The sequence below is a fragment of the Aquarana catesbeiana genome, linkage group LG03 (genome assembly GCF_042186555.1).
Source record: "Aquarana catesbeiana isolate 2022-GZ linkage group LG03, ASM4218655v1, whole genome shotgun sequence".
Taxonomy (NCBI): Eukaryota; Metazoa; Chordata; class Amphibia; order Anura; family Ranidae; genus Aquarana; species Aquarana catesbeiana.
Genome location: NC_133326.1, coordinates 174,179,115 through 174,203,350, shown reverse-complemented (window position 1 = coordinate 174,203,350; position 24,236 = coordinate 174,179,115). Strand labels below are relative to the sequence as shown.

General features: G+C 42.4%; 1 protein-coding gene across 3 annotated transcripts in view; it reads right to left on the bottom strand.

Annotated features, from left to right (window-relative positions):
- Positions 1-24,236, bottom strand: part of SEMA3D (semaphorin 3D) — a 352,301-nt gene that overhangs the window by 228,759 nt on the left and 99,306 nt on the right. For all 3 annotated transcript variants that reach the window (XM_073619546.1, XM_073619544.1, XM_073619545.1), the window contains exon 3: positions 4,975-5,138. In XM_073619546.1, the coding sequence (XP_073475647.1) occupies positions 4,975-5,138 (164 nt within the window). The remainder of the gene's footprint in view (positions 1-4,974; positions 5,139-24,236) is intronic.

The following is a 24,236-nucleotide window of genomic DNA, read 5'->3' as shown; positions in this document are numbered from 1 at the left end:
TCAGTGGCCATCACTGCCGCCTCATCAGCGTACATCAATGAAGGAGAAAAATACATAATATTTTTTAAAAATACATTTTTTTGTGTTTTTAAATTCAGTTTTTTACATTTTTTTAACAAAAAGTAAAAACTGCAGAGGTGATCAAATACCACCAAAAGAAAGCTCTATTTTTGGTGAAAAAAAATGATAAAAATTTCATTTGGGTACAGTGTTGTATGACCGCGCAATTGCCATTCAAAGTGTGTCAGCGCTGAAAGCTGAAAATTGGTCTGGATAGTGCCCTGTAAGCAAGTGCCCTGTAAGCAAGTGGTTAAACAAAAGCTAAATGTAACCCTTTTAATTCAGCCTGTCCGGCAAACCTAGCCATGTCAGACCTTCCACCTATGCTGCTCATATAGCTCGAGGCCTTGTTCTTTTCTGACATCTTTTCAGGTTCCTAAAATGCAGAAGGTGTACTTTTGGTCCTTTAGATAAGCAATTTTCTTTATAAAGCATTACTCTTCAAAGCTGCAGTTGTAAGAGTTTCCATACAGGCCAGTTTTCTAAAGTATTTTTTTATGGTTGCAGGTTTAAAGAAAATAATTTACAAGGTATGTGGCCATTCAGAGATAGTTTTTAAACAATCTTTAGACAGTTCAACAATCCAGAAAATTGTGAATTTCAACACGTAATAGAAAAGGTTGTATTGCTGATTTCTGTGCGAGATGAGAGTAATACTTTGACAGCAGACAGCAGAGTGGAGTGTAGATAAAGAGGGAAAACAGACAAACAGAGCAGTCTGAAAGAATAGAGAAACGCTAAAAAGAGAACTGAGGTGTGAGAATTGTGTACCCTACATGTCTTATCCATTATACACTATTTTTAATATCCTTTTATATATCAGGTTGATTTTATAAAACATAAAGTAGCTTTTCGTCTGTAGCATACTGTAGTTGTGCTAAATATTTCCCAGATGAGAACCTTCTTAACTATTGTGCGTGAAAAGGATTCGCAAATACACAGACGGGGCAGTTATATTTTATAGACACTATTTTAGCACTTCTGTTTAAAATGTTATAGAGAGGAATTTATCAAAACAGCAGCTAGAATCTGGAGCAGCTGCGTCTGGCAACCAATCAGCTTTTGCCTTTCATTTTCAAAGTTTAAAGTGGAACTTTACCTATAACAGCTTGATAAAAAATAATGTTTTTTAGCAAGAAACACACATACCATATTAATAATTATGCTACCAAAATGAGTGAGTGCTATAAATTGCCTCCAGCATTGCTCCAGTTTCCTCTTGCTGGAGGCTGCCATTTTACTGAAGCCCAGAGCCCCCTAAACACATCGATTTAACAGTTTCAAAAAACAGTTACATTCCTGGAATGCCAGGATTGCTAACTGTCCTATTTGCTTGTGTCCTTAACCAAACTGTCAAACCATCAAATGGTTGGTGTCATAATTGATTACATGTGAAGCACCATGGCAGTTGCAGATCAAACAGAAGCAGCTTCCTTTGCTGTTAAAGAATAAGAGGGTTTAACTCCACTTTAAGGCTGTCAGACGATCAGCCTCCACAAACTCAGCAGTGCCTAAAAATGCCTAAAAACTGAAAGCAACTGAGCCTGTGGAGAGCAGGGTGAAAGTGTATTACTGGATTTTAAATAGTATAGACACCTATTTTTAATGTTTTAGGGACCAGCCTAAAGTGATCCAGCAGGACTTCATTTGAATAAAGTTTCACTTTAACTAGAAGCTGATGAGTTACTATGCACAACTGATCCAGGTTCTGCTTGCTTCAGTTTTGATAAATTCCCCTCTACGTGTTAAAGATACACCAGACGCTGCACTCATTTTTGTTATATCAATTCTGTAGTTCCTAACTTCATTTGTAGTAGATGGCATAGACAGGCAGAGTTACAATTTTTAGCTTGACAAGAGTGAGTAATGCAGAGCTTGGATTCATTAGAGACAATTTACTAAAGAAAATGAGCATGTGGGTCTACGCATGCATAGCTGTCATGATGCCCGAAAATGGATAATACACTAATGTTCAATGCATTTGGCGCAGTGCCCATTGAACATCCAAATAATGCTGCTTTTGTGCATTCTGTTTGGATAAGAAATGTGTGTCAACATTTTACCATTAAAGTAATATTAAAGGTTTGTTTTTTGCTTTAAAATAACAAACGTGTTATATTTACCTGCTCTGTGCATTGGTTTTGCACAGAGTAGCCCCCATCTTCCTCTTTTTGTGTCTCCTGCTTGTGCTCTGGGAACCTCCCCCGCCAGGTGCCTCCATCACAATGCTATGGGGGCATTCGTGCATGCTCGCTCCTTAACCCTGCTCTGTGTGTTCATAAGACAGGGCTCTGCCCTGCTCTCTTGTCACTGGCTCTGATTGACAGCAGTGGGGGCCAATGGCTCCTGCTGTTGCATTTGAGCCAATGAGGAGTGAGAGAGCTGAGGGAGCCTCAGCTCTCGTGAAAATCGCTGGATTGAATTTAGGTATGGATCTGGGGGGGGCTGCGGAGGGGGGGGGGAGAGGCATGCAGAAGGTTTTTTACCTTACTGCATAGAATGTAGTAAGGTAAAAAAACCTTCTGCCTTTACAACCACTTAACCTCTTAGCACCGACGCTTTCCAGCCCATTAAGAGGTTTATGATGCCAGGAGGCGGGGCGCAACTTAAGATCACGCGACTGCCGTGATTGGCTATCACGGCAATCATGTGGTCAGAAAACTCCTTATGAACGGGGGCTTTTGGTTAGGTGATGGTAGCTGTGCCAGGAGCGCACAGCAGGTGCCCTCTCAGCACAGGTATATTAGCAGTAATTCACGCAAATATGCAGCCCCTCTGCGCTAAGGACCAGGCTCCGAGAGGCCGCATAATTGCATACGGGTGGCACCAAGGGGTTGAAAAAAAAAAAAAATAAAAAAAAAAAAAACATATTCTTATTTCAGTCAAGCTGTGGCCTAGCCAACATACATTCAGATACTGGAGCATACATTCCATGGAATAGTAATCTATGTTAGTAAACTAGTTGGAGCTTACATTCAATATCCTAAAACTCACAAACGACTTACTAACAGCCAAAACCAACGGTCATTATTCCATACTCTTACTCTTGGACCTTTCTGCTGCCTTTGGTACAGTTGACCACCCCCTCCTCCTCAAAAAACTCAATTTGCTTGGTCTCCATGGCTGCACTCTCCGTTGTTTCGAATCTTACCTACCGCATCGCACCTTCACTTACAACTCCACTTCCTCTTCTCCAACCCCTCTTACCGTTGGGGTCCTCCAAGGTTCTGTCCTTGGATCTCTACTATTCTCGATCTACACGTCCTCCCTGGGTCAGCTCCCATGGCTTTCACTACCATTTATATGCTGATGACACCCAAATCTGTCTCTCTGCCCCTCAGCTCACCCCATCAATCTCCTCACGCATCACTGATCTACTAACAGACATATCAGCCTGGATGTCAAACCACTTCCCCAAACTGAATCTATCTAAAACTGAGCTCTTAATATTTCCTCCCCCTCATGCCCCTTCCCCTGTCTTCTCTGTCAAGATCAATGGCACATCTATCAGTCCGTCCACGCATGCCAGGGTGCTAGGGGAACCTTAGACTCTGAACTGTCCTTTCAGGCCCACATACAATCCCTGTCCAAATCATGCCGCCTTAGCCTCCACAACATTTACAGAATACGCCCCTTTTTAACTAATGACACCACCAAGCTTCTAATTTACTCCCTGGTCATCTCTCGCCTCGATTACTGCAACTCCCTCCTCATTGGATTACCTTTACATAGACTATCCCCCTTTCAGTCCATAATAAATGCCGCTACAAAACTTTTCCACCTTACCAACCATTCAGTGTCCTCCACCCCTCTCTGCCAATCCCTCCACTGGCTTCCACTCACCCAACAAATAAAATTAAAAGTACTAACAATAATTTACAAAGCCATCCATAACTCTGCCCCAGCTACATCACTAACCTAGTCCCAAAATACCAACCAAGCCGCTCTCTTTGGTCATCCCAAGACCTCCTACTCTCTAGCTCTCTTGTCACCTCCTCCCATGCTCGCCTCCAGGATTTCTCCAGAGCTTCTCCCATCCTTTGGAACTCCCTACCCCAATCTGTCCCACTGTCCCCTAATCTATCCATCTTTAGGCGATCCCTGAAAACCCTTCTCTTCAAAGAAGCCTATCCTGCTTCTAGCACTGTTTTCCTCCCTCCATCAGCTCATCCCCCACAGCTATTACCTTTTGTATCAATTTTTAGATTGTAAGCTCTAACGAGCAGGACCATCTGATTCCTCTTGTACCAAATTGTAATGTAACTGTAATGTCTGCCATCATGTTCTAAACGCTGCGCAAACTGTTGGCGCTATATAAAACCTGTATAATAATAATAATAATATCTAATCATATTTGTAGTAAATTCAGTGAATGTTCTCTGAAGCTTATGCACAGGTTTCTGTGGGCATAGTGAGCTCATGATAACTACCGGGAGGATAATATTTGGTTGTTTACATACAATTGATGCCTGAAAGTATGCACATATCTTTTAATTAATAGGCCCCATCGGGCAGATGGAGAAGTAGAACCAAAGGGAGGGGGGAAGCATTAGTCAAGACTAGAGGAGCAGGAAGAGGATGCATGGGAGTTCCCAGTGAGACAGAAACAAGAAGGCAGGAAAACTGAAGTCTTCATTTATTATCTACAGGATTGTTGTATAATCATCCTCATCATTGTTGTCATATTGCCATAATCCAGGGCTGCTTGGTGGTGGTACTAGGTCAGTTAGAATACAGTGTATACTATAGCATATCTATATTTACATCTAGTAGGAATATAATCTATCATTCTGTCTATAAAAAGTAAATTGAACACAACTAACCATCTACTGAAAGCGTTAGAAAGTAAATGTACCATGAAAAAATTGTTTGAAAAGGCATTAATCAAAACAAAGTTATTTTAAACACACTGACCTTTCTGATATTTTTGTTTAAATCAACCAGGTTGAGCATATAGATGTAATCTTTTGCTCCAAGAAATAGCTGACCCCTCTCTTCATCTAGCAGCAGGGTCTGAAAACCCAAACTCTCTGGTGTGGAGTCCGAGAATGGTACGCAGCTGTTTGACAGCAGTAGGTCTGAGGGAAAAGGAAAGCAACAGTCAGAATGGAGCTGTTTACTTAATAGAAACTTGCCAGCATGAAGGTTGCATCTCTGCTACTGTAGGCATATCTTAAAACAATATTTGGTAAAAGAAAGTAATTATGGGTAATTATCCAGGTGATGATTTAAAGAGATCTCTGAATCAACACCATTTACGTCATATAGCATGCAATCCTTATATCCACCACAAACTTGTAGAAGAATATTATTATACATTATCTTTCTCATATCGGTGTGTGTGTGCACAGGGATGGGGGACAGCAATAGTGTAAAAGTTCAGTAATTCACAGCAACTCTCGGTCTCAATTTAGTGTAGTCAGGAAAATGCGTTTGACCCAAACCCAAGTTGTTCTCAGCTTGTTCTCAGCTTGATAAATAGGTGAACTAAATGGCCAGATTTTGCCAGTTCATCCACCTGCCATAATTACTGGCTGCTACAGCCAGAAGCCATTCATTTAGTGGCAGTATCACTATTGCCATAAATTATGACAGCCTCTCACTGCCCATTGGCTTGTTTCAAATATTAAACAAGGCAGCAGGTATTTGGTCATATATAGTACATCAACTACGTCAGCCAACGTCCTCGCTCAGTTTGCTGACATTCAGCAGCAAGCAAGGAAACTGTCAATTACAATAGGATTGTTTTGGCACAGCCCAATTGGGTGTCAGCAGGGCCAGACTGAAAATTGGGCTTGACTGGGCTCAAGCCCATGGGCCCCGCCCAATAGGGGGCCCAATAGGGGGTCTCGTCCGTTTATGTTTTATACAGGGATGGACTGGCCATCAGGACTACCAGGTGATTCCTGGTGGGCCGATTGCTCAGAGTGGGCCGGTTTCAGCCGCATCTCCGGTGCTCGGCGATCTACCCATCAACCTCCGACAGCTGGCACCTGATGGGTAGATCGAGATTTAGCAAGTATGCAGAGTAGCGCAGTAGCGCAGGAAGCGTCTGTCTGTAGTAAGTTTTCTCTCATGTCACGCAGCGCTGCTCACTCCCCGGCGGCCCCTCCTCCCTTCTCTTCTATCCCAGATGATGTCACAAGCCAATGGGGATAGACGAGAAGAGAGGAGGGGCCGCAGGGGAGCGAGCAGCGCTGCGTGACATGAGAGAGAACTTACCACAGACAGATGCTTCCTGCGCTACTGGGCTACTCTGCATACTGGCTAGTAAGATCCCATGATGTGCCCCATGATGTGCCCCCTGATGTGCCCCCTGATGTGCCCTATAATGTGCCCCCTGATGTGCCCTATAATGAATCCCAATGTTCCCTGATGTGCTATGTGCCCCAATGTGCCCCATAATGTGCCCTGATGTGCTATGTGCCCCAATGTGCCCCATAATGTGCCCTGATGTGCCCCATAATGTGCCATGTGCCCTGATGTGCCATGTGTCATAATGTGCCTTGAGCCCTGATGTGCCCCGATGTGCCATGTGCCCCATGCCCTGATGTGCCCCAGGCCCTGTGCCCTGATGTGCCATGTGGCCTGATGTACCCCATGCCCTGAAGTGCCCCGTGCCCTGATGTGCTATGTGCCCTGATGTGCTATGTGCCCCATAATGTGCCCTGATGTGCCCCATAATGCGCCATGTGCCCTGATGTGCCATAATGTGCTCTGATGTGTCCCGAGCCCTGATGTACCCCGATGTGCTATGTGCCCTGTGCCCTGATGTGCTATATGCTCTGATGTGCCATGTGGCCTGATGTGCCCCGTACCCTGATGCGCCACGTGCCCTGATGTGCCCCGCTGTCCTATGCCCTGATGTGCCCCGTGACCTGATGTGCCCCATGCCCTGATGTGCTGTGCCCCGATGTCCTATGCCCTGATGTTCCCCGTGACCTGATGTGCCTTGTGCCCTGATGTGCCCCGATGTCCTGTGCCATGATGTCCTGTACCCTGATGTACTGTGCCCTGACGTGTTGTGCCCTGTGCCCTGGTGTACTGTGACCTGTGCCCTGATGTCATGTACCCTGATGTCCTGTACCCTAACGTGCTGTACCCTGATTTGCTGGGCTCTGTACCCTGATGTCCTGTACCCTGATGTGCTGGGCTCAGTACCCTGATGTGCTGTGCACTGTACCATGATGTGGCCTGGTGTGTTGTACCCTGATGTGCCTTGTGCCCTGATGTGCTGTGCTCTGTACCCTGATGTGCCTTGTGCCCTGATGTGCTGGGCTCTGTACCCTGATGTGCTGTGCCCTGATGTACAGTACCCTGATGTGTTGTGCCCTGGGCCAGTCTGGATGAAGTCCAAGGCCACATTTTTGTCCCAGTCCAGCCCTGGTTTTAAATATCTTCATATATCTTCAGCTAGATCAGATGAAACAGTGGTGACTCACACTGGTCCTCACTTGGCTGCAGCGCTGCTCCGCCCGAGTCTCTCTCTCTGTCTCATCAGCCGAATAGCGGTGCAGAGAGAGAGACTCTAATGTATAATTAGGCAGGACGGACCAGGAGGAGCCTGGAGGTGGGTGGAGCTGCGCCGTTGGCTTGGCAGCACTTGTCGCTAACGCCTGGGCCGCCTGGCGTCTAGCAACGAATGACATAATTGAGTCAGTCACGTCGGACTTGGAGTCTCAGACTCAGAGCTGATGTGACCGTGACAGGAGCTGCCTGGAGTGGAGGAGCCTGCCTAAGTGTATCTGTCTTTCCCCGGCTGATAGGCAGTTGTTGCTGCAGTCTGGCACTGTGTAAGGCCAGCAATCTTCCTCCTCCGTGCCGCCCATGAGTGTATTGGCCCTCCCATCGGCAGCACCTCCTCCATCTTGTCCATACAGTCACTCACACTGACTGCAGGACTCCGCCCCTGGTGAGTGTTGGCTTTCCCCACCTCCTCCCTCCATCTTGTCCACTTTGCAGTCTGCAGAGCGGCGTGGATACAAGAAGTAGAAGGCTGCGGACACTGACAGTGAAATTACTGGACCCAACCAACTGGACTCTACTGCTCCTGCATGGGAGCCCCTCCCCCCACCAGAGCACCAAGTTAATTGACTAAAAGTGAGTAAAAAAAAAGAAAGAATTAATTAATGTGTCAAGTAAAAAAGAAAAATACATGTGTGCCATTATGTATGAAAAAAAAAATGCCCCTTTAGTCTTGACTTGTTCAATCTTAACCCCTTCAGCTCCAGAACCTTTTACCCCCCCTTATGAAACGGCCATTTTATGCGATACTGCGCTGCGTTGCTTTAACTGACTGACAATTGCGCGGTCGTGCGACGTTATAACCCAAGTAAAATTGACGTCCCTTTTTTCCCACAAATAGAGCTTTCTTTTGGTGGTATTTGATCACCTCTGCGGTTTTTATTTTTTGTGATATAAACAGAAAAAGACCGACAATTTTGAAAAAAAAAATGATTTATTGGAAAAAAGCTTCAATCAGTGGTCATATAAATAGATTATTGTGTTTTTTAACATGTAACACTGTCTACGGTACCAGTCAACATTTTGTTCTATTTAAAGTAATGTATAGAAGGTAGGGCCCGAAAGTGACTCAAGCCCAGGGGCCCCCACCACCCTAAGTCCTGCCCTGGGTGTCAGTCATCTTGATCAAAGATGGATCTACATAGCTGAATGACATGACTGATGTTGTATTTACTTTGTGAGATATGTTTTTCTTGTTTGTCTGTTTGTTTTTTAATAAAATACTTTTTCAATGTTATATATTTTGTATATTATGCACGTATTTTTTTTTTTTTTGTGAATGAGTAACAGAAAATACTATGTATTATGTACTCATTCATGTGGGGGGAAGGGGTAGATACCTGAGGATCCCCTTATTTTAAAAGGGGCTTACAGATTCCGATAAGTACCCAAATGCAGGCCTTCACATCCAGCCAGGGATATGGGGGTGGGGCATTTTTTCCCCTTCAACATGGGGACAAGGTGCCTTGTGATGTTGAGGGCACTTGGCCTGGTATGGTTTAGAAGTAGAGAGGACAGTGCTCATTGCCCCCCTTTCCTGACCAGCCAAGCTGCATGCCTAAATAAGTATCTGGCATAGATTTTTTTGGCCTAATTCTACTTTGATAAGGGCCTGGTATAGATTTTGAGGGACCCCCCCTCAAAATCCACACCAGATCATTATAGAGGCACCCCCCTAAACTATATCATGCCACATTCCCTCAACATGCCCCTTTAAAACAAGGTGCCCCAAAATATCTGTCTGTGGATGAGTACAAGGTGCATACCATTGTTAATCATTAACAAGAAAATGCAAATAGTAAACAAAACACACACTGTTGAAAAAGGAATTAAGTCAAACAAATGCCCACAATGTAAATCCCCTGTCAGCCACATTGTCAATCATGATGAACAATGCCCTAAGGACCACAGAATGATTATCTCCCGAAAGACCCCCATCAAAAATGACAGGTCCCCTGCACTGCTGGAATGTAAACAGCAGCGCTAGGATACCCCTGGCTTATGTAATTGATCAAAAATGGTCATGATCTTATTTGGTCATTGGCTGTTGTTTACAAAAAAGGCAAAGGACCTGAAATGTAATCTACCAACATTTTTTTTTTAATTGCCACTTTTGCTGGGGTACATCCTACTGCTGCATCATCTCTTTTGCAGGTTTACCCCATTTTTTCTTTTATTTTCTTTTTTATTGAGTAACAGTAATAAAACAAGTAAAGGGAAACATTGAATACATATCCCACATAATACAAGAAAAACTCATACATGACACAAAAGGGAAAACACCAACAAACAAACAAAGGGATGTATTTCCAACTGAACCATGATCTTTTATAACAGCAACACTATTCATTCCCATTTCAAGCAAGAAAGGAAAGGTAGAAGAACTCTGATTTTAGATTGTGCTTCTTTTACCTATTGGTCCACTTATGCCCCATACACACGATCGGATTTTCCGACAACACACGTTGCATGTGAGCTTGTTGGCAGAAAGTCCGACCGTGTGTATCCTCCATCGAACATTTGTTGTCGGACTTTCCGCCAACAAATGTTGGCTAGCAGGTTCTCAAATTTTCCGCCAACAAATGTTTGTTGTTGGACTTTCCAATCATGTGTACACAAGTCCGTCGGACAAAAGTCCACGCATGCTCGGAATCAAGTACGAGTCGGAGATATAACTAGCATTCATAATGGAGATATCACGTACGTCTTGTATGTCACCACCTTCGTGATTGTTGGCCAAGATTTGTGTGACCGTGTGTATGCAAGACAAGTTGGAGCCAACATCCTTCAAACAAAAATCCATGGTTTTGTTGTCGAAAAAGTCTGATGTCCGTGTGTACGGGGCATTAGACTTATTTAAGACAGCTCAATTAGAAAACATATTCCATAAATTATTAAATCCTCCTCCTATCTATGCCATAAATCCTCCCTATCTCTCCCTTACACTAAGCATATTTTTATTATGGCCCTTTAAGCCTTATAAAAAGACATGCTCCTTGCCAAAAGACATTTTTTTTTCTTTTTTTTGCATTGATACATGCCTCCATGTCAGTGCTCAGCTACCCAAGCTTTATTCTACCAAAAGCTTGCAAAATGGCTTTGAAAGATTCAGCTCCCATAGACTTCAATAGGTTTCGGTTGTTATGTTCAAAGTTTGTGGGTTTTTTAAAGTGTCCGGTGAACGTCCAGTAAACCAAATTTTCAGGGTTTGCTTATCACTATTCAGTGATACATGATTTCTTATTTATTACTATCTCATCCCTGAAGTAATCTTCAGTACTGGCTTGACCACTGACTTGAACTATGCACCAAGTTACCTGAGACACTACACCAATTTTATCACAGCTATGAAACAGGACATCCAATTTACCTTTAGGGGTGAAGCAGTGTTCACTTTGACCAGGTGCTAGCAAACATCCATCTTTTTTATTTCCCATTGTACAACTTATTTGCTAATACCCACTCTGCACAGTGTACATGAGCTTTTCATACTGAACATTGATTTCCTAAGTGAACTGTCTCTACTTCTTTCATAAACCAACTCCTTTGTTAGGAAAAAAGAAGAATAATTTATGGAAACCTTGATTTTGATTATTACATTTTCCCAAAAAACGGCCCTTTTTCACTGTGTATGCACCAAGCAAAACACTATGCAATTGAAAGTGACAGCTGTAATGCTATGCATTGTAGCAAGGCAAATTTTAGGATGGGCAGATCTCCCAGATGAGATTGGCTCATCTATGTCTTCCTTTTTTGGAGAAAAGTAAGAATTAGATTAAGCACAGTTTTACATCTAGCTCTCAATAATTATATTGTACTGAGATATTCTTGGGTGTATTACCAGGCACTGCTTGCGTGTGCAGATAATGATTTCCGTGCAAAGAGAGAACATTATGCAGCTATGAGGAGTTTCTAGAGATGAATTCAGAGCTCAGAAACATGCAAACCTCTGTGTGACGCCAAGCTCATGTATCCCTTTCACAACAAGCTCTTGCACAATCTCTGGTTTGTGCATTATTTCCAATAAACACTTCTAAAGTCATCTGTGGCTATGGGAGCTGAAAGGTTCAGCCAGCATTACTTACCAAAGATAAATAAACAAAACTGAACTGTGTGTTTTTTTTACAAACAGAAAACATTTGCAGAGTTTACATACCCTATTAGTGTTGTGCATTTCTCTTTCATTTTCAAACACAAGGATACCATCCAATTGTCATTTTGACTTTTAGCTACAATTATTGGATCGAGACAACATTCATGACTCATGCTATGAATTCTTGAACTTGGTGGACTTGTGCTTTTACATGTTCAGTTTATGGAGCAATCCAAATAAAATATATTAAAATAACTGACTTCAAAACGGACACTTCAAATAATAAATGCGGTTAAGATTTTATTAAAGCAAGAATGTAATCACTTAACCTCCCTGGTGGTATGATTATTTCAGATTTTTGATGCTCAAAGCTGTACAATTCTTTTGCATGGAAATTTGGCGTTTTATATTGTAGGCCTGTAATTCTTAGGAATAACACACTTAAATCTATCCAAAGAAGAGTCTAGTAGACATCCTGGGTATGATAAAAGTTTGACACACGAAATCATAAATTATAATCTAATAAATAACTATAAATAATTATAACAAATAATAATATCATAATAATAAAAATTATTCAATAATGTAATCAAATCAAAAACATTGAAATTTGCTCAGTTGCAGAATTGTGGCTGTCATTACTTTCAGTGTTTGATGACGGATTTCCCCACAAATCACTGAAATCACTCGCTCAATTCTGCAAGTGATTCTAATTTATTATCGTTTTCTAGCTGGTCTAAAATCTCTTTTCATGTAAAGGGACACTTTTTGGTTGCTATGGACAATCTCCAGTTTCCAGGCAGAAAGAACAGTATTTATATAAAACTGAATGCAGGGCACTGGACAAACCACTAGGGACAAAAGGGATGTGAAATAATTTGATACAGTAATGTAATCTGTAAGATTACAGTGTACTGTATGTTTTGTGTGTTTTTTACTTTTTGAATTTGTCACCGTGCTCTGTCCCCGTGCGTCGCAGGGAATCGAGCAGAGACACGGCTCACACACACAGCGGGGAGACATCGCAGGATCCTGCGGACAAGGTAAGTAACTTTGCTTGTATCCTGCAATGCAATCCCGAGTGAGGCTCGGGGTTACCGCTTTTGGTACTGAACATTCACCCCGAGCCAGACTCGGGAATACCACTAAGGAGGTTAAACTTATCTTGACATTAGAATCCTTTAAGTCCCCTGCACAGCAACCCCCAAACAGGAAGAGGTAGGGCCATCACTAGAAGTCAATTTGGCCTGCTGCAGTGAACATACAGTATGCTGTAAGTTAACATGCAGACCGGTATACAGCATAGTATGCAGACATAATGGAGCAGAAGTGTGCTGCTACTTATTCATTATCCAATTATCCAATCCAATGATCAAGCTGTATTGCTGCACTGGAGGTTGGGGATCTGACAGTGATTTTTTGGCCAGGGTGCCTGGATCACAAGAATGACAGAAGAGGATTAAAAATCCTCTGGCAGGTAAAACCGTGGCCATATATGTACTTTAATTGTGTAGTCAGCTGTGTGCTTGGAGTTCAGTTTTATTGTTTGTTAAAACAACCCTGTCAGGGAACAAAATTTTGAGAATAAAGGTACCCTGCAAAATAATAAAATGCATACTCACCTATCCTGTGGCTTGTGTGTTCTGCTTCCCCTCCAATCCAGTGATGCAACATCTGCCAATGTCTTTGGCATTCAACACTTCTAGGAGTGTCAGATATCTGTGTCCCCTGTCACATTCCATGGTTCAATTACTTGACCCCTATGTTACTATAGTACACAAAAGTGACCCCCTAACAGTGTCACTTTATAATTGCTGTAAACATAAAATGGCTAAACATTATTGTATACCTAAACTGAGATAGCTTGCAGTAAAATTCTTGAATTCATTCTGCAACCCACTCTTTTATTTCTTTTAATTCCCCCAGCAGAATTAATTACCCGTTGGCCAGGAGACCATAACCCAAATTACATCACTGCTGAACCAGTCAAAATGTATAGTTTTTTTAAAGAAAAAGCTATGACAAGCTTTAGCGAGAGTGTACGGTAATTTTAAGGCTATTGAACTAAGAAATAAATATTTAGGTGTATCCATTTTTAGTCAATTCCACAGTGAGAGAACTGCTGCGCAAAAAAATTAAGATGGAACAGCAATCAGTGCTTTTACAATTTGAAACCAATATACAAAGGATTGATTAAAAAAAAATCTGAAAAGATGGTGCACACAAACACAGCATCATTAAATAGTGAATAGTCCTCTCTAAAGCCGAATACACACTACAGTTTCAGCTACGGTCATAGATGCTGTACTAATGATCCGACAAGTGCAGTGATCTCCCTGCTGAGCTGTTGTGTTCTGACAGGGGGACGCCCCAGAACACTTTGATCAGCGCTCTCTGCCATTGGCTGAGAGCGCTGATCGGGAGTTGGTCAGCTGCTGGTTTTCCAGCATGCACGTCCAAAAGAAGCTGGACAGACCGACATACACACGGGCCAAATGTCGGCCTGTTTTTTTTTTTTTTTCACCGGCCGATGTCGCCTGTGTGTACCCAGCTTAACACTAAAAGATTTACAAGTAAGTAGCTGGAAAATACAGATAGATATATTCACAATTCTTTTCTTTTTTTTTTTTTTACCTGTAAGCTTATGCAGTAGCTGCTGACATATAAATAATGTAACTATAATATTCATTATCTTCCACATACTGTAACTGTTAAAAGTGACCCAAGAGATCCAAAATAGACAAAGCAGTATATGTTTCTGCCTTGAATAGATAGGCATACAATACCAGTGTTAATGTTCAAATTGCAATCTAAATAAGAATAGCTAGCACATTTAGGCCAATATTTACAGATACATGCAAAATAACTGATTGGCAGAGACAGTCCATTCATAAGTCATAGAATAGGAGTAGCCAAATATTTTCTGTAAAATGTTGAAATGCATAATAAGTATCATAATAAAATCACAATCCAAAACAATGGGGGTAATTTAACCCTTCAGTGCCTACTCAAGGTAAATCCAATTACCTGGTCCCTGCTGTAAGTTCTAAGGCAGCCCATACACAGTGCCAATTTCTTTCCTGCAACCACGGGTTGGGGGAAGCCGACCCCGCTGGGAGAAGACAGTGGTTATTTCTAGTGGTTACAGCCGCTAGCTATAATTGCAAGAGAATCCGGAATGCTGTTTGTACCCAAGTTGAGCGATCGCTCAACTTGGTACATTCAGCCTCCTCATGAATGGTTTGAATCATTTCCGGTTCCTGCTGAACTGGCTGAGATTTGAACTGTGTATGGCCATTCTTAACCACTTCAGCTCCGTAAGATTTGGCTGCCCAATGACCAGACCATTTTCTGCGTCACTTTAACTGACAATTGCGTGGTCATGCAACGCTGTACTCAAGCAAAATTGACTTCCTTTTTCAAAAAGAGATTTCTTTTGGTGGTATTTGATCATCTTTGCAGTTTTTATTTTTTGAGCTATAAACAAAAAAAGAGCAACCATTTTGAAAAAAAAACAAACACATTTTGTACTTTTTGCTATAATAATATCCCAATTTTTTTTTCAAAACTATTTTTTCCTCAGTTTAGGCCGATATGTATTCTTCTACATAATTTTGGTAATAAAAATCGCAATAAGCGTATATTGATTGGTTTGCGCAAAAGTTATAGCGTCTACAAAATAGGGGAAAGATTTATGGCATTTTTATTATTATTATTTTTTTTTACTAGTAATGGCGGTGATCAGCGATTTTTATCGAGACTGCAACATTATGGTGGACAGATCGGAAACTTTTGACACATTTTTGGGACCGTTAACAATTATACAGTACTCAGTGCTATAAAAATGCATGGTGTAAATGTCACTGGCAGGGAAAGGGTTAACACTAGGGGCGATCAAGGGGTTAACAGTGTTCCCTAGTGTGTGTTCTAACTGTAGGGGGATGGGAGTAACTGGAGGAAATAACAGATCGTTGTTCCTAGCTAGTAGGAACTCGCAATCTGTCTCTCCTCACCTCACAGGGATTTGTGTGTTTACATACACACACATCCATGTTCTGGCTCTTGTGCCCGCGATCGCGCATGGCTGGTGGTCATCGCGACTGCCGGCCATGTGCATTGGTAACTCCGCAGTGCAGAGGGTGCATGCACGTGCCTCCCATCCTGCTTAAAGGGACCAACGTACAGCTACGATGGTTTGCGGGACCCTGCTGACCTGCCACCGTATAATGACAGCGGCTGGCCGGCAAGCGGTTAAAGTGGTTGTAAACCTCCAACATGATATTTGAACAAAGCATATGCCTCTATAGTGTGTACCTGTCTCAATTATGAGCACTAAGCTCTGTCTACTGATTCGTTTCGTATCTGCTTGAATCACTTCCGACAAGTTTTCCTGCACCAAGAGAAAAAAGTTGACAGGGCAAAGAGCTCTAGCTGATTAACAGCCTCAGCTTTGTTCCCATGTGCTATGTGGAGGGGGAGTGTCCTTTTCCTCCAATCAGCTGCCAGAGCTTTACTCATGGAGATTTGCAAAGTGTATTTTAGCTCTCCACCCCCTTTTTCCTGAACTCTCAGACATGCTTTCTAAATTCTGGAGTTTTAATGGATAACAAAAACCATAAAATACCATCAGTGGAGGGCACTTAAAGGGGGAAGAAGGGCTTTGTAATGGGGCAGCATGCAGTCCAGAGTTGGACTTTAAAGCACACTCGCAAGCATAACTGTTATCTGCATTCATTTCTCCACAACTCTGCTGACTACAAAGGCATGACAGACTCCTGTTCTCATTATTTTGAACTATTTATTTTGTTTGATGGTGTGTGTTATTCGAACCTGCATACAGTATACAAAGCAAATCTAAACCCTAACAGCGGCTTCACACTGCCCTGCTGCACTTTTGCTAAAGCGCAGCTAACCTGCAGTTTTTGTGCAGGTTAACTGCACTTACCCATAGACTTCCATGAGGACCTGCAATTTTGGGGCAGTTTCAGAAAGCGTGCCAAAACTCCTGCATGCTACATCTCTGGTGCGCTTTCTGAAACTGCACCAAGACCAAGGGACAGCTTAGAAGTCTATGGGAAAGCGTGGATAACCCACACAAAATCCATATTTCATAAAATACTGTTAGGTTCTGTTCATCCTTTTTGGTCCCAGCACTGCTGATCTCTTCAAGCCTCTATCTACAGTAAATGCTTTCGCTTTTGTGCCAGCTCCCCATCGTTCCTCTGCACTGTCTTCTCAGTAAAGCTAACTATATACCTGTAGATTTCTCTCAAATCTATTGATTCCCCCATCCACACTTGCTGTGGGGGCATCCAAGCACATGCTCCCGAGCCCCGGCTCTGTGTGTCCATTCACACACGGAGCCGTGACCCCTCTGTCTCCTGGCTCACTGGCTGTGATTGACAGCAACGGGGGCCAATGGCTCCCCCTGCTGCCAAAAGCCAATCAGGAGTGTGAATTCCCGGAGAGGCAAGGCTCTCATGGACATCGCTGGATCAAGAGGGGGCTCAGGTAAGTCTAAAGGGGATGCTGCGCACAGGTTTTCTACCTTAATGCATTGAATGCACAAAGGTAAAAAACCTTGTGCCTTTACAACCACTTTAAGGTTTTATTTTCTCAAGGTCATGGTTCTTTTATGAGCTCCATATTTCCTGTGTTATAGCAACCATACATACACAAAATGTGTATTGATTATGGAAATTTGGAATGGAACTACATGATTTCATTGAAATTCCACAGTCAGCAAAAAAAAAAAAAAAAAAAGCCCACTTTATAAACTCAGCTAATTCCCTCTTGACATTTGTCATTTATCAGGGTGCATGGGTCCTTTAGACCTGCTAAAGAAAACTCATTACAAATGGGCACATTAGTCAGGAACTATACATTATCCTTGGATTGCTGATTAATTTTTAATCATGAATGTGTTAGGACTTTACATTTCTAATAACAGTTTTTATAAAGAGAGTGCCCATAGGGTAGTTATTTGGTTAAAATACAACTGCCCTTTCAAATTTTTAGACGTAGCTAATGAAGAAGAAATGAATTCTAAATCAATAATGGGTTATTCAAAATAGAAAGATGGGCAAAGTCTATAAAGTCTTTTTTTTTCATCTGGATTTCATCTGTTAGAAACTATCAAAGATTAAAGGATGATCAAAGCTATTTGAGAAAACAGAAATACATTAAACACAGTTAATTCTTACAGCAACGTGTAACTAGAATTTTCTTTTCACAGCTTTGAAGTTTAAATAGATTTAAAATTTGGTTTTACATCTTGCATAGCATTTATGATTTTTATCTGTTGACTCAAACAGAAATAAACACAAAAAAACAAAACAAAACCACTCGGGCAAAAAATAAATATCAGGTTGGGTCCAACAGTTTCTTTTAACTTGCATAATGAAGGCAACTGCATTTAAAACAGGCAACACAGCAGAGGAAATAAGAATAAAACTGGAAAGCATTATATCGATAGACATATAAACTGTACATTTCTCATATGGAAAATGAGCCGCTGGGCAGTCAGGTGTTAGTTGTACAGTAAATATATAACCAGTGCTAAAAATAAGACAGCTAAAATTTGCTTGGTTAACATTGGTAATAATTTTATCTACTTAAAAATGTGTAAATGAGCTTCAATTATATCTGGAATATACGTGTTAATCAAATAATAAATCACTTACATGACCAATTCAGATGCTCAAGTCACATGGGACCTTTGCAGCCATGGCGGATTTATGCTGCAGCTTCTGGCTGTTATAACCATAAAGTAATTCAAGCAGAGCGTGGTTATTATTATAGTCTAACCCCTTGGGAACATCTTGCGTTATTGAATTTAAAGTCTGGGATTAAGTTATATCAATTACATTTTTAATCAGATGAGGGTTTTCATTTGGCTGAGGGGAAGCTTGACACCACTTTTAGTCAGACAATCAAACTGCTGTTAATTAAAGTAGTACTATTCCCAAATCTGCTTATTTAGCTTTGGATAGGCTGTATCAGGGTCTTATTTTCTGATACATTGTTTAAAATGGTTGTAAACCTCTGAAATAAAAATCAACAAACCATTCCACTATATTGTCTAATCCAAAGCACCTAATGTGATTTCTTTCTCCTCTCTCTTCCCTCTGCTATCTATATGAGTCACTTCTCAGGTCATGAGGACACCACAGAATCTGGGAGAATGGCTCCACCCACCCATCCAGCAAATAAAAGGTGGTTGACAGCCTCAGCTGTGCATGTTCCTCTATGACACTGTGTAGAGGAGGTGGGTCCATTCCCTCCCCTTTTAAGTATCTGATGCTGCTCAGCTTAGTGCTCTATGTTGTGCAGTGTGTGATGCCAGCTCCAAGGTCCCTCTGCCTTCTGGAGTTGAGAAATAGGGGTTGATTTACTAAACACAAATAGGCTGTGCACTTTGCAAAGTACAGTTGAACTCTGCAGGTGCAGTTGCTCCAGAGCGTAGTAAATGAGGTAAAGCTTCACTTTGCAAAGAATACCCAAACACATGCAAGGAAAATAAAAAAAACCTGTATTTTTGCTTGCACGTAATTGGACAATGGCAGTCAGCAGAGCTTCTGCTCATTTACTAAGCTCTGGAGCAATTGTTCTTGCAGAGTGCAACTACACTTTGCAAAGTGAACAGCCTATTTGCCTTTAGTAAACCAACCCCATAGTTTTTCTTTACTCAACGGCTGTAGAGGAGAGAGTGCTGCAGATAAACAGGTACAACTTATGTAGTAGGGTGTGTTTTATCCCTGTATCATCTGAGGCTTGTCACTTTAGTGGTTGTGTAAGGGTTTACAACCACTTTAATGTCTCTAGGTCAGGGACACCACTTGCCCTGATGAAACAGTATCACTCAATCGTACTTAGCAATTTAAGAAAATTTTGCTGTTTGGTTGGCAGTTACCCTAAGCAAAACCCAGATGAGGCCTGTCATGACCATATAAAGGTATAAGAATATCAAACCTTGTCCCAGTTCACTCAAAAACAAACTTTTTTCTTTTATATTGAATATTGCTTTAGCACAAATAATTTCTTTAAAATAGCTGTAATTATAATAAGTGCATTAAAAGAAAAGTGTGGGAATCTAAAAAAAAACCCAGACATTTATACTCACCTAGATGGCTGCAGCATTGATCCGATGCTGCAGCTGTTTCCCCTGCTGACTCTACACCAATTAAGAGATCAAAGACTGCTGATCATTCAGTTCTCGGTCTTCAGTGACTGACAGCCATGGCCCTCTGCTCTGCCTCTCCAGTGCTCACTAGAGCGATGGGCTGTGGAGGGGTGGGAGCAGCTAGCTCAGGCTCTCAGTGGAGTTCTGAGAGGCTGAGCCAGCTGCCAGTCAGGCATCTGGCCAGATCGCAACATTATTGTCAGGATCCCTTCAGAGCTTGGACCGGCTCTATGACGTCAGCCGACAGCAGACTTTAGCCTGAAAGAGCTTTGGCCATACTTCTCCTTGAAAGATTTCTCATGTCTCATGTCTGAAAAACACTTTTTTTTTTTGTGAAATATTGTTATTTTTTAATTTGTCACACAGCAGAAGATTTCATTCTAATGCTACTATCACACCCTGCGTTCATTTTTAGAATATTCCAAAATGGAAAATCATTTTACATGTATTTATTTTATTTTAAAAGTGTATGAGCACCCAAGCACAATATTACATCTGAAAGTAATAGACTTTTCTAAATGTTTTCTATGTCACAATGACAGATGTTTTAGCTGCATGTGACTTGCTTTCAAACAACCATGTGGTCAACAGGATGAAAACAGAGTCATTGATCTCTGTTCTAAAAGGGCATTACGTACAAACTGTATGTGAAACTATGGAAGGAAGGAAACATAGCTAATTCATGTATGATATATGGACAGTACACTTCAAGTAGTGCTCAAATATCCAAGATATAAAGACAAGCGCTCTTAAGGGTAGTTTAGTACATTTAAAGCTGAAGTTCAGCTAAAAATGATTTCTTCCTTACAGCTTTAGTGACCTAATTTACTTAATGAAGAATGTTCCACGTCTGGCTGCTGGAAAACCTTATGTCCATTGATGATGGGTCATATTTCTGATGCTGAACTTCTGGTACTGTCACTTAAGAGCATTAATAGCTTTGGGTCTCCAGGTGGAACTCAATAGAAGGAGCTCCCAACAGGCATCTGCACCCTCCTCCTCCACTGAAAAAAGCCTGTGCACTAATCACACTGCATATACTATGATCTGATACAAGATTCTCTGCTCCACTCATAGATTGTGTTACAAGTAGTGTAATCAATGGCCAGGTGTTTCATCATTGAGGAGGAGGAAGAAGAAGAGGGCGGGTCTTCTTCTTTTGAATTCAGCCCAGAGACCCAAAGCAGTTAGCTCCCTCGGTGCCAAAAGTTTAGTAAAGCTGTAGAAAAAAAAATTTAGCTAAACTTCCGCTAAACTTTAGCTAAACTTCCGCTGTAAATTGATTAAAGCTTAGGTTTTATACATAGGCAAGCTCAGCAGTCTACAAGACGAATTCTCATCAATGGATATTTTGTGCCACATCTATATACTATCCCTGAGCTCTATGGGGTTGATTTACTAAAGGCAAATCCACTTTGTACTACAAGTGCACTGCAGGTGCACTTGGAAGTGCACTTGGAAGTGGTGCACTTGAAAGTGTAGTTGCTTTCGATCTGAGGAGAAGATCTGAAATGAGGAGAAGCTCTGCTGATTTTATCATCCAATCATGTGCAAGCAAAAATGCTGTTTTTTATTTTCCTTGCATGTCACCTGAAGATCTACAGAGACTGCACTTCCAAGTGCACTTGCAGTGCACTTGGAGTGCAGAGTGGATTTGCCTTTAGTAAATAACCCCCCCTGTAATAACTCAAAGGTCCTACTCCCCTCAGTGGACAAGAAAAGGTAACACGGGATAGAAGAAAAGGTAAATGCAATCCTATATTTGATGAGTTGTAGGGAACACAGATAAAGCAGTGGGGCAAATATGTAAATACATTTTCTTATTAAGGTAATTAAAGTGACTGTAAAGGCTACTTTTGTTTTATTAAAATAGAAATTATGTTCTAATTACCTGCTTTGTGCAATGGTATTGCACAGAACAGTTCCTTACCTTCTCTTTTGGAGTCCCCCGACGATTCTCTCTGCTCTTCCTTTCTGTGAGTGTCCCCTCAGCAAGCCATGTGCTGAGGGAGAACCCATATGAGCGTGCTCCCATTTAGGGCTCTGTGGAATAATAGACACCCACAGCGCCAGTAAGCCCTGCCCTCTCTCACTCCTCACAGGAGACTTATAGATAGCAGCAAGAGCCTATGGATTCCGCTGTTGTCTATGTCTCCTTAGTAGGGATGAGCTTCGAGTTCGAGTCGAACTCATGTTCGACTCGAACATGGGCTATTCGCAAGTTCGCTGAACAGCGAACAATTTGGGGTGTTCACGGCAAATTCGAATGCCGCGGAACACCCTTTAAAAGTCTATGGGAGAAATCAAAAGTGCTAATTTTAAAGGCTTATATGCATGGTATTGTCATAAAAAGTGTTTGGGGACCTGGGTCCTGCCCCAGGGGACATGTATCAATGCAAAAAAAGTTTTAAAAACGGATTTTAATAATGCTTAAAGTGAAACAATAAAAGTGTAATATCCCTTTAAATTTCGTACCTGGGGGTGTCTATAGTATGCCTGTAAAGGGGCGCATGTTTCCCGTGTTTAGAACAGTCTGACAGCAAAATGACATTTCAAAGGAAAAAAGTCATTTAAAACTACTCGCGGCTATTAATGCATTGCCGGTCCGACAATACACATAGAAGTTTATTGATAAAAACGGCATGGGAAACCAAAATTAAACCAAAATTTAAAAAAAAAAATGACGTGGGGGGTCTCCCTAAATTTCATGCCAGGCCCTTCAGGTCTGGTATGGATATTAAGGGGAAATCCGGCCAAAATTAAAAAAAAAAATGTTGTGAGGTCCCCCTCAAAATCTATACCAGACCCTTCAGGTCTGGTATGGATATTAAGGGGAACCCCGGCCAAAATTATTTTTAAAAAATGGCGTGGGGTCCCCCTCAAAATCTATACCAGACCCTTTAGGTCTGGTATGGATTTTAAGGGGAACACTGCGCCAAAATTTAAAATAAAAACGGCGTGGGGTCCCCCAAAAATCCATACCAGACCCTTATCTGAGCACGCAACCTGGCAGGCTGCAGGAAAAGAGGGGGGATGAGAGAGCGCCCCCCCTCCTGAACCGTATCAGGCCACATGCCCTCAACATTGGGAGGGTGCTTTGGAGTAGCCCCCTAAAACACCTTGTCCCCATGTTGATGAGGACAAGGGCCTCATCCCCACAACCCTGGCCGGTGGTTGTGGGGGTCTGCGGGCAGGGGGCTTATCGGAATCTGGAAGCCCCCTTTAACAAGGGGACCCCCAGATCCCAGCCCACCCCCCGTGTGAAATGGTAAGGGGGTACCCTACCATTTCACTAAAAAACTGTCAAAAGTGTTAAAAATGACAAGAGACAGTTTTTGGCAATTCCTTTATTTAAATGCTTCTTCTTTCTTCTATCTTCCTTCATCTTCTTCTTCTTCTGGTTCTTCTGGTTCTTCCTCCGGTGTTCTCATCCAGCATCTCCTCCGTGGCGTCTTCTTCCCTTCTTCTCCTCGGGCCGCTCCACACCCATGGCATGGAGGGAGGTTCCCGCTCTTCTCTTCATCTTCTTCTCTTCATCTTCTTCTCTTCATCTTCTTGTCTTCATCTTCTTTTTGGGCCGCTCTGCATCCATGACGGCATGGAGGGAGGCTCCCGCTGTGTGACGCTTCTCCCCTTCTGACGGTTCTTAAATAACAGGGGGCGGGGCCACCCGGTGACCCCGCTCCCCTCTGACGCATGGGGACATGACGGGACTTCCCTGTGGCATTCCCCGCCCCCCCGTTATTTAAGAACCGTCAGAAGAGGAGAAGCATCACACAACGGGAGCCTCCCTCCATGCCGTCATGGATGCGGAGTGGCCCGAAAAGAAGATGAAGAGAAGAAGATGAAGAGAAGAAGATGAAGAGAAGAGCGGGAGCCTCCCTCCATGCCATGGATGCGGAGCAGCCCGAGGAGAAGAAGGGAAGAAGACGCCACGGAGGAGATGCTGGACGAGAACATCGGAGGAAGAACCAGAAGAACCAGAAGAAGAAGAAGATGAAGGAAGATAGAAGATAGAAGAAAGAAGAAAGAACAAGCATTTAAATAAAGGAATTGTCAAAAACTGTCTCTTGTCATTTTTAACATTTTTGATAGTTTTTTAGTGAAATGGTAGGGGTACTTTTGTACCCCCTTACCATTTCACACAGGGGGGAGGGCCGGGATCTGGGGGTCCCCTTGTTAAAGGGGGTTTCCAGATTCCGATAAGCCCCCCGCCCGCAGACCCTCACAACCACCGGCTAGGGTTGTGGGTATGAGGCCCTTGTCCTCATCAACATGGGGACAAGGTGTTTTAGGGGGCTACCCCAAAGCACCCTCCCAATGTTGAGGGCATGTGGCCTGGTACGGTTCAGGAGGGAGGCGCTCTCTCATCTCCCC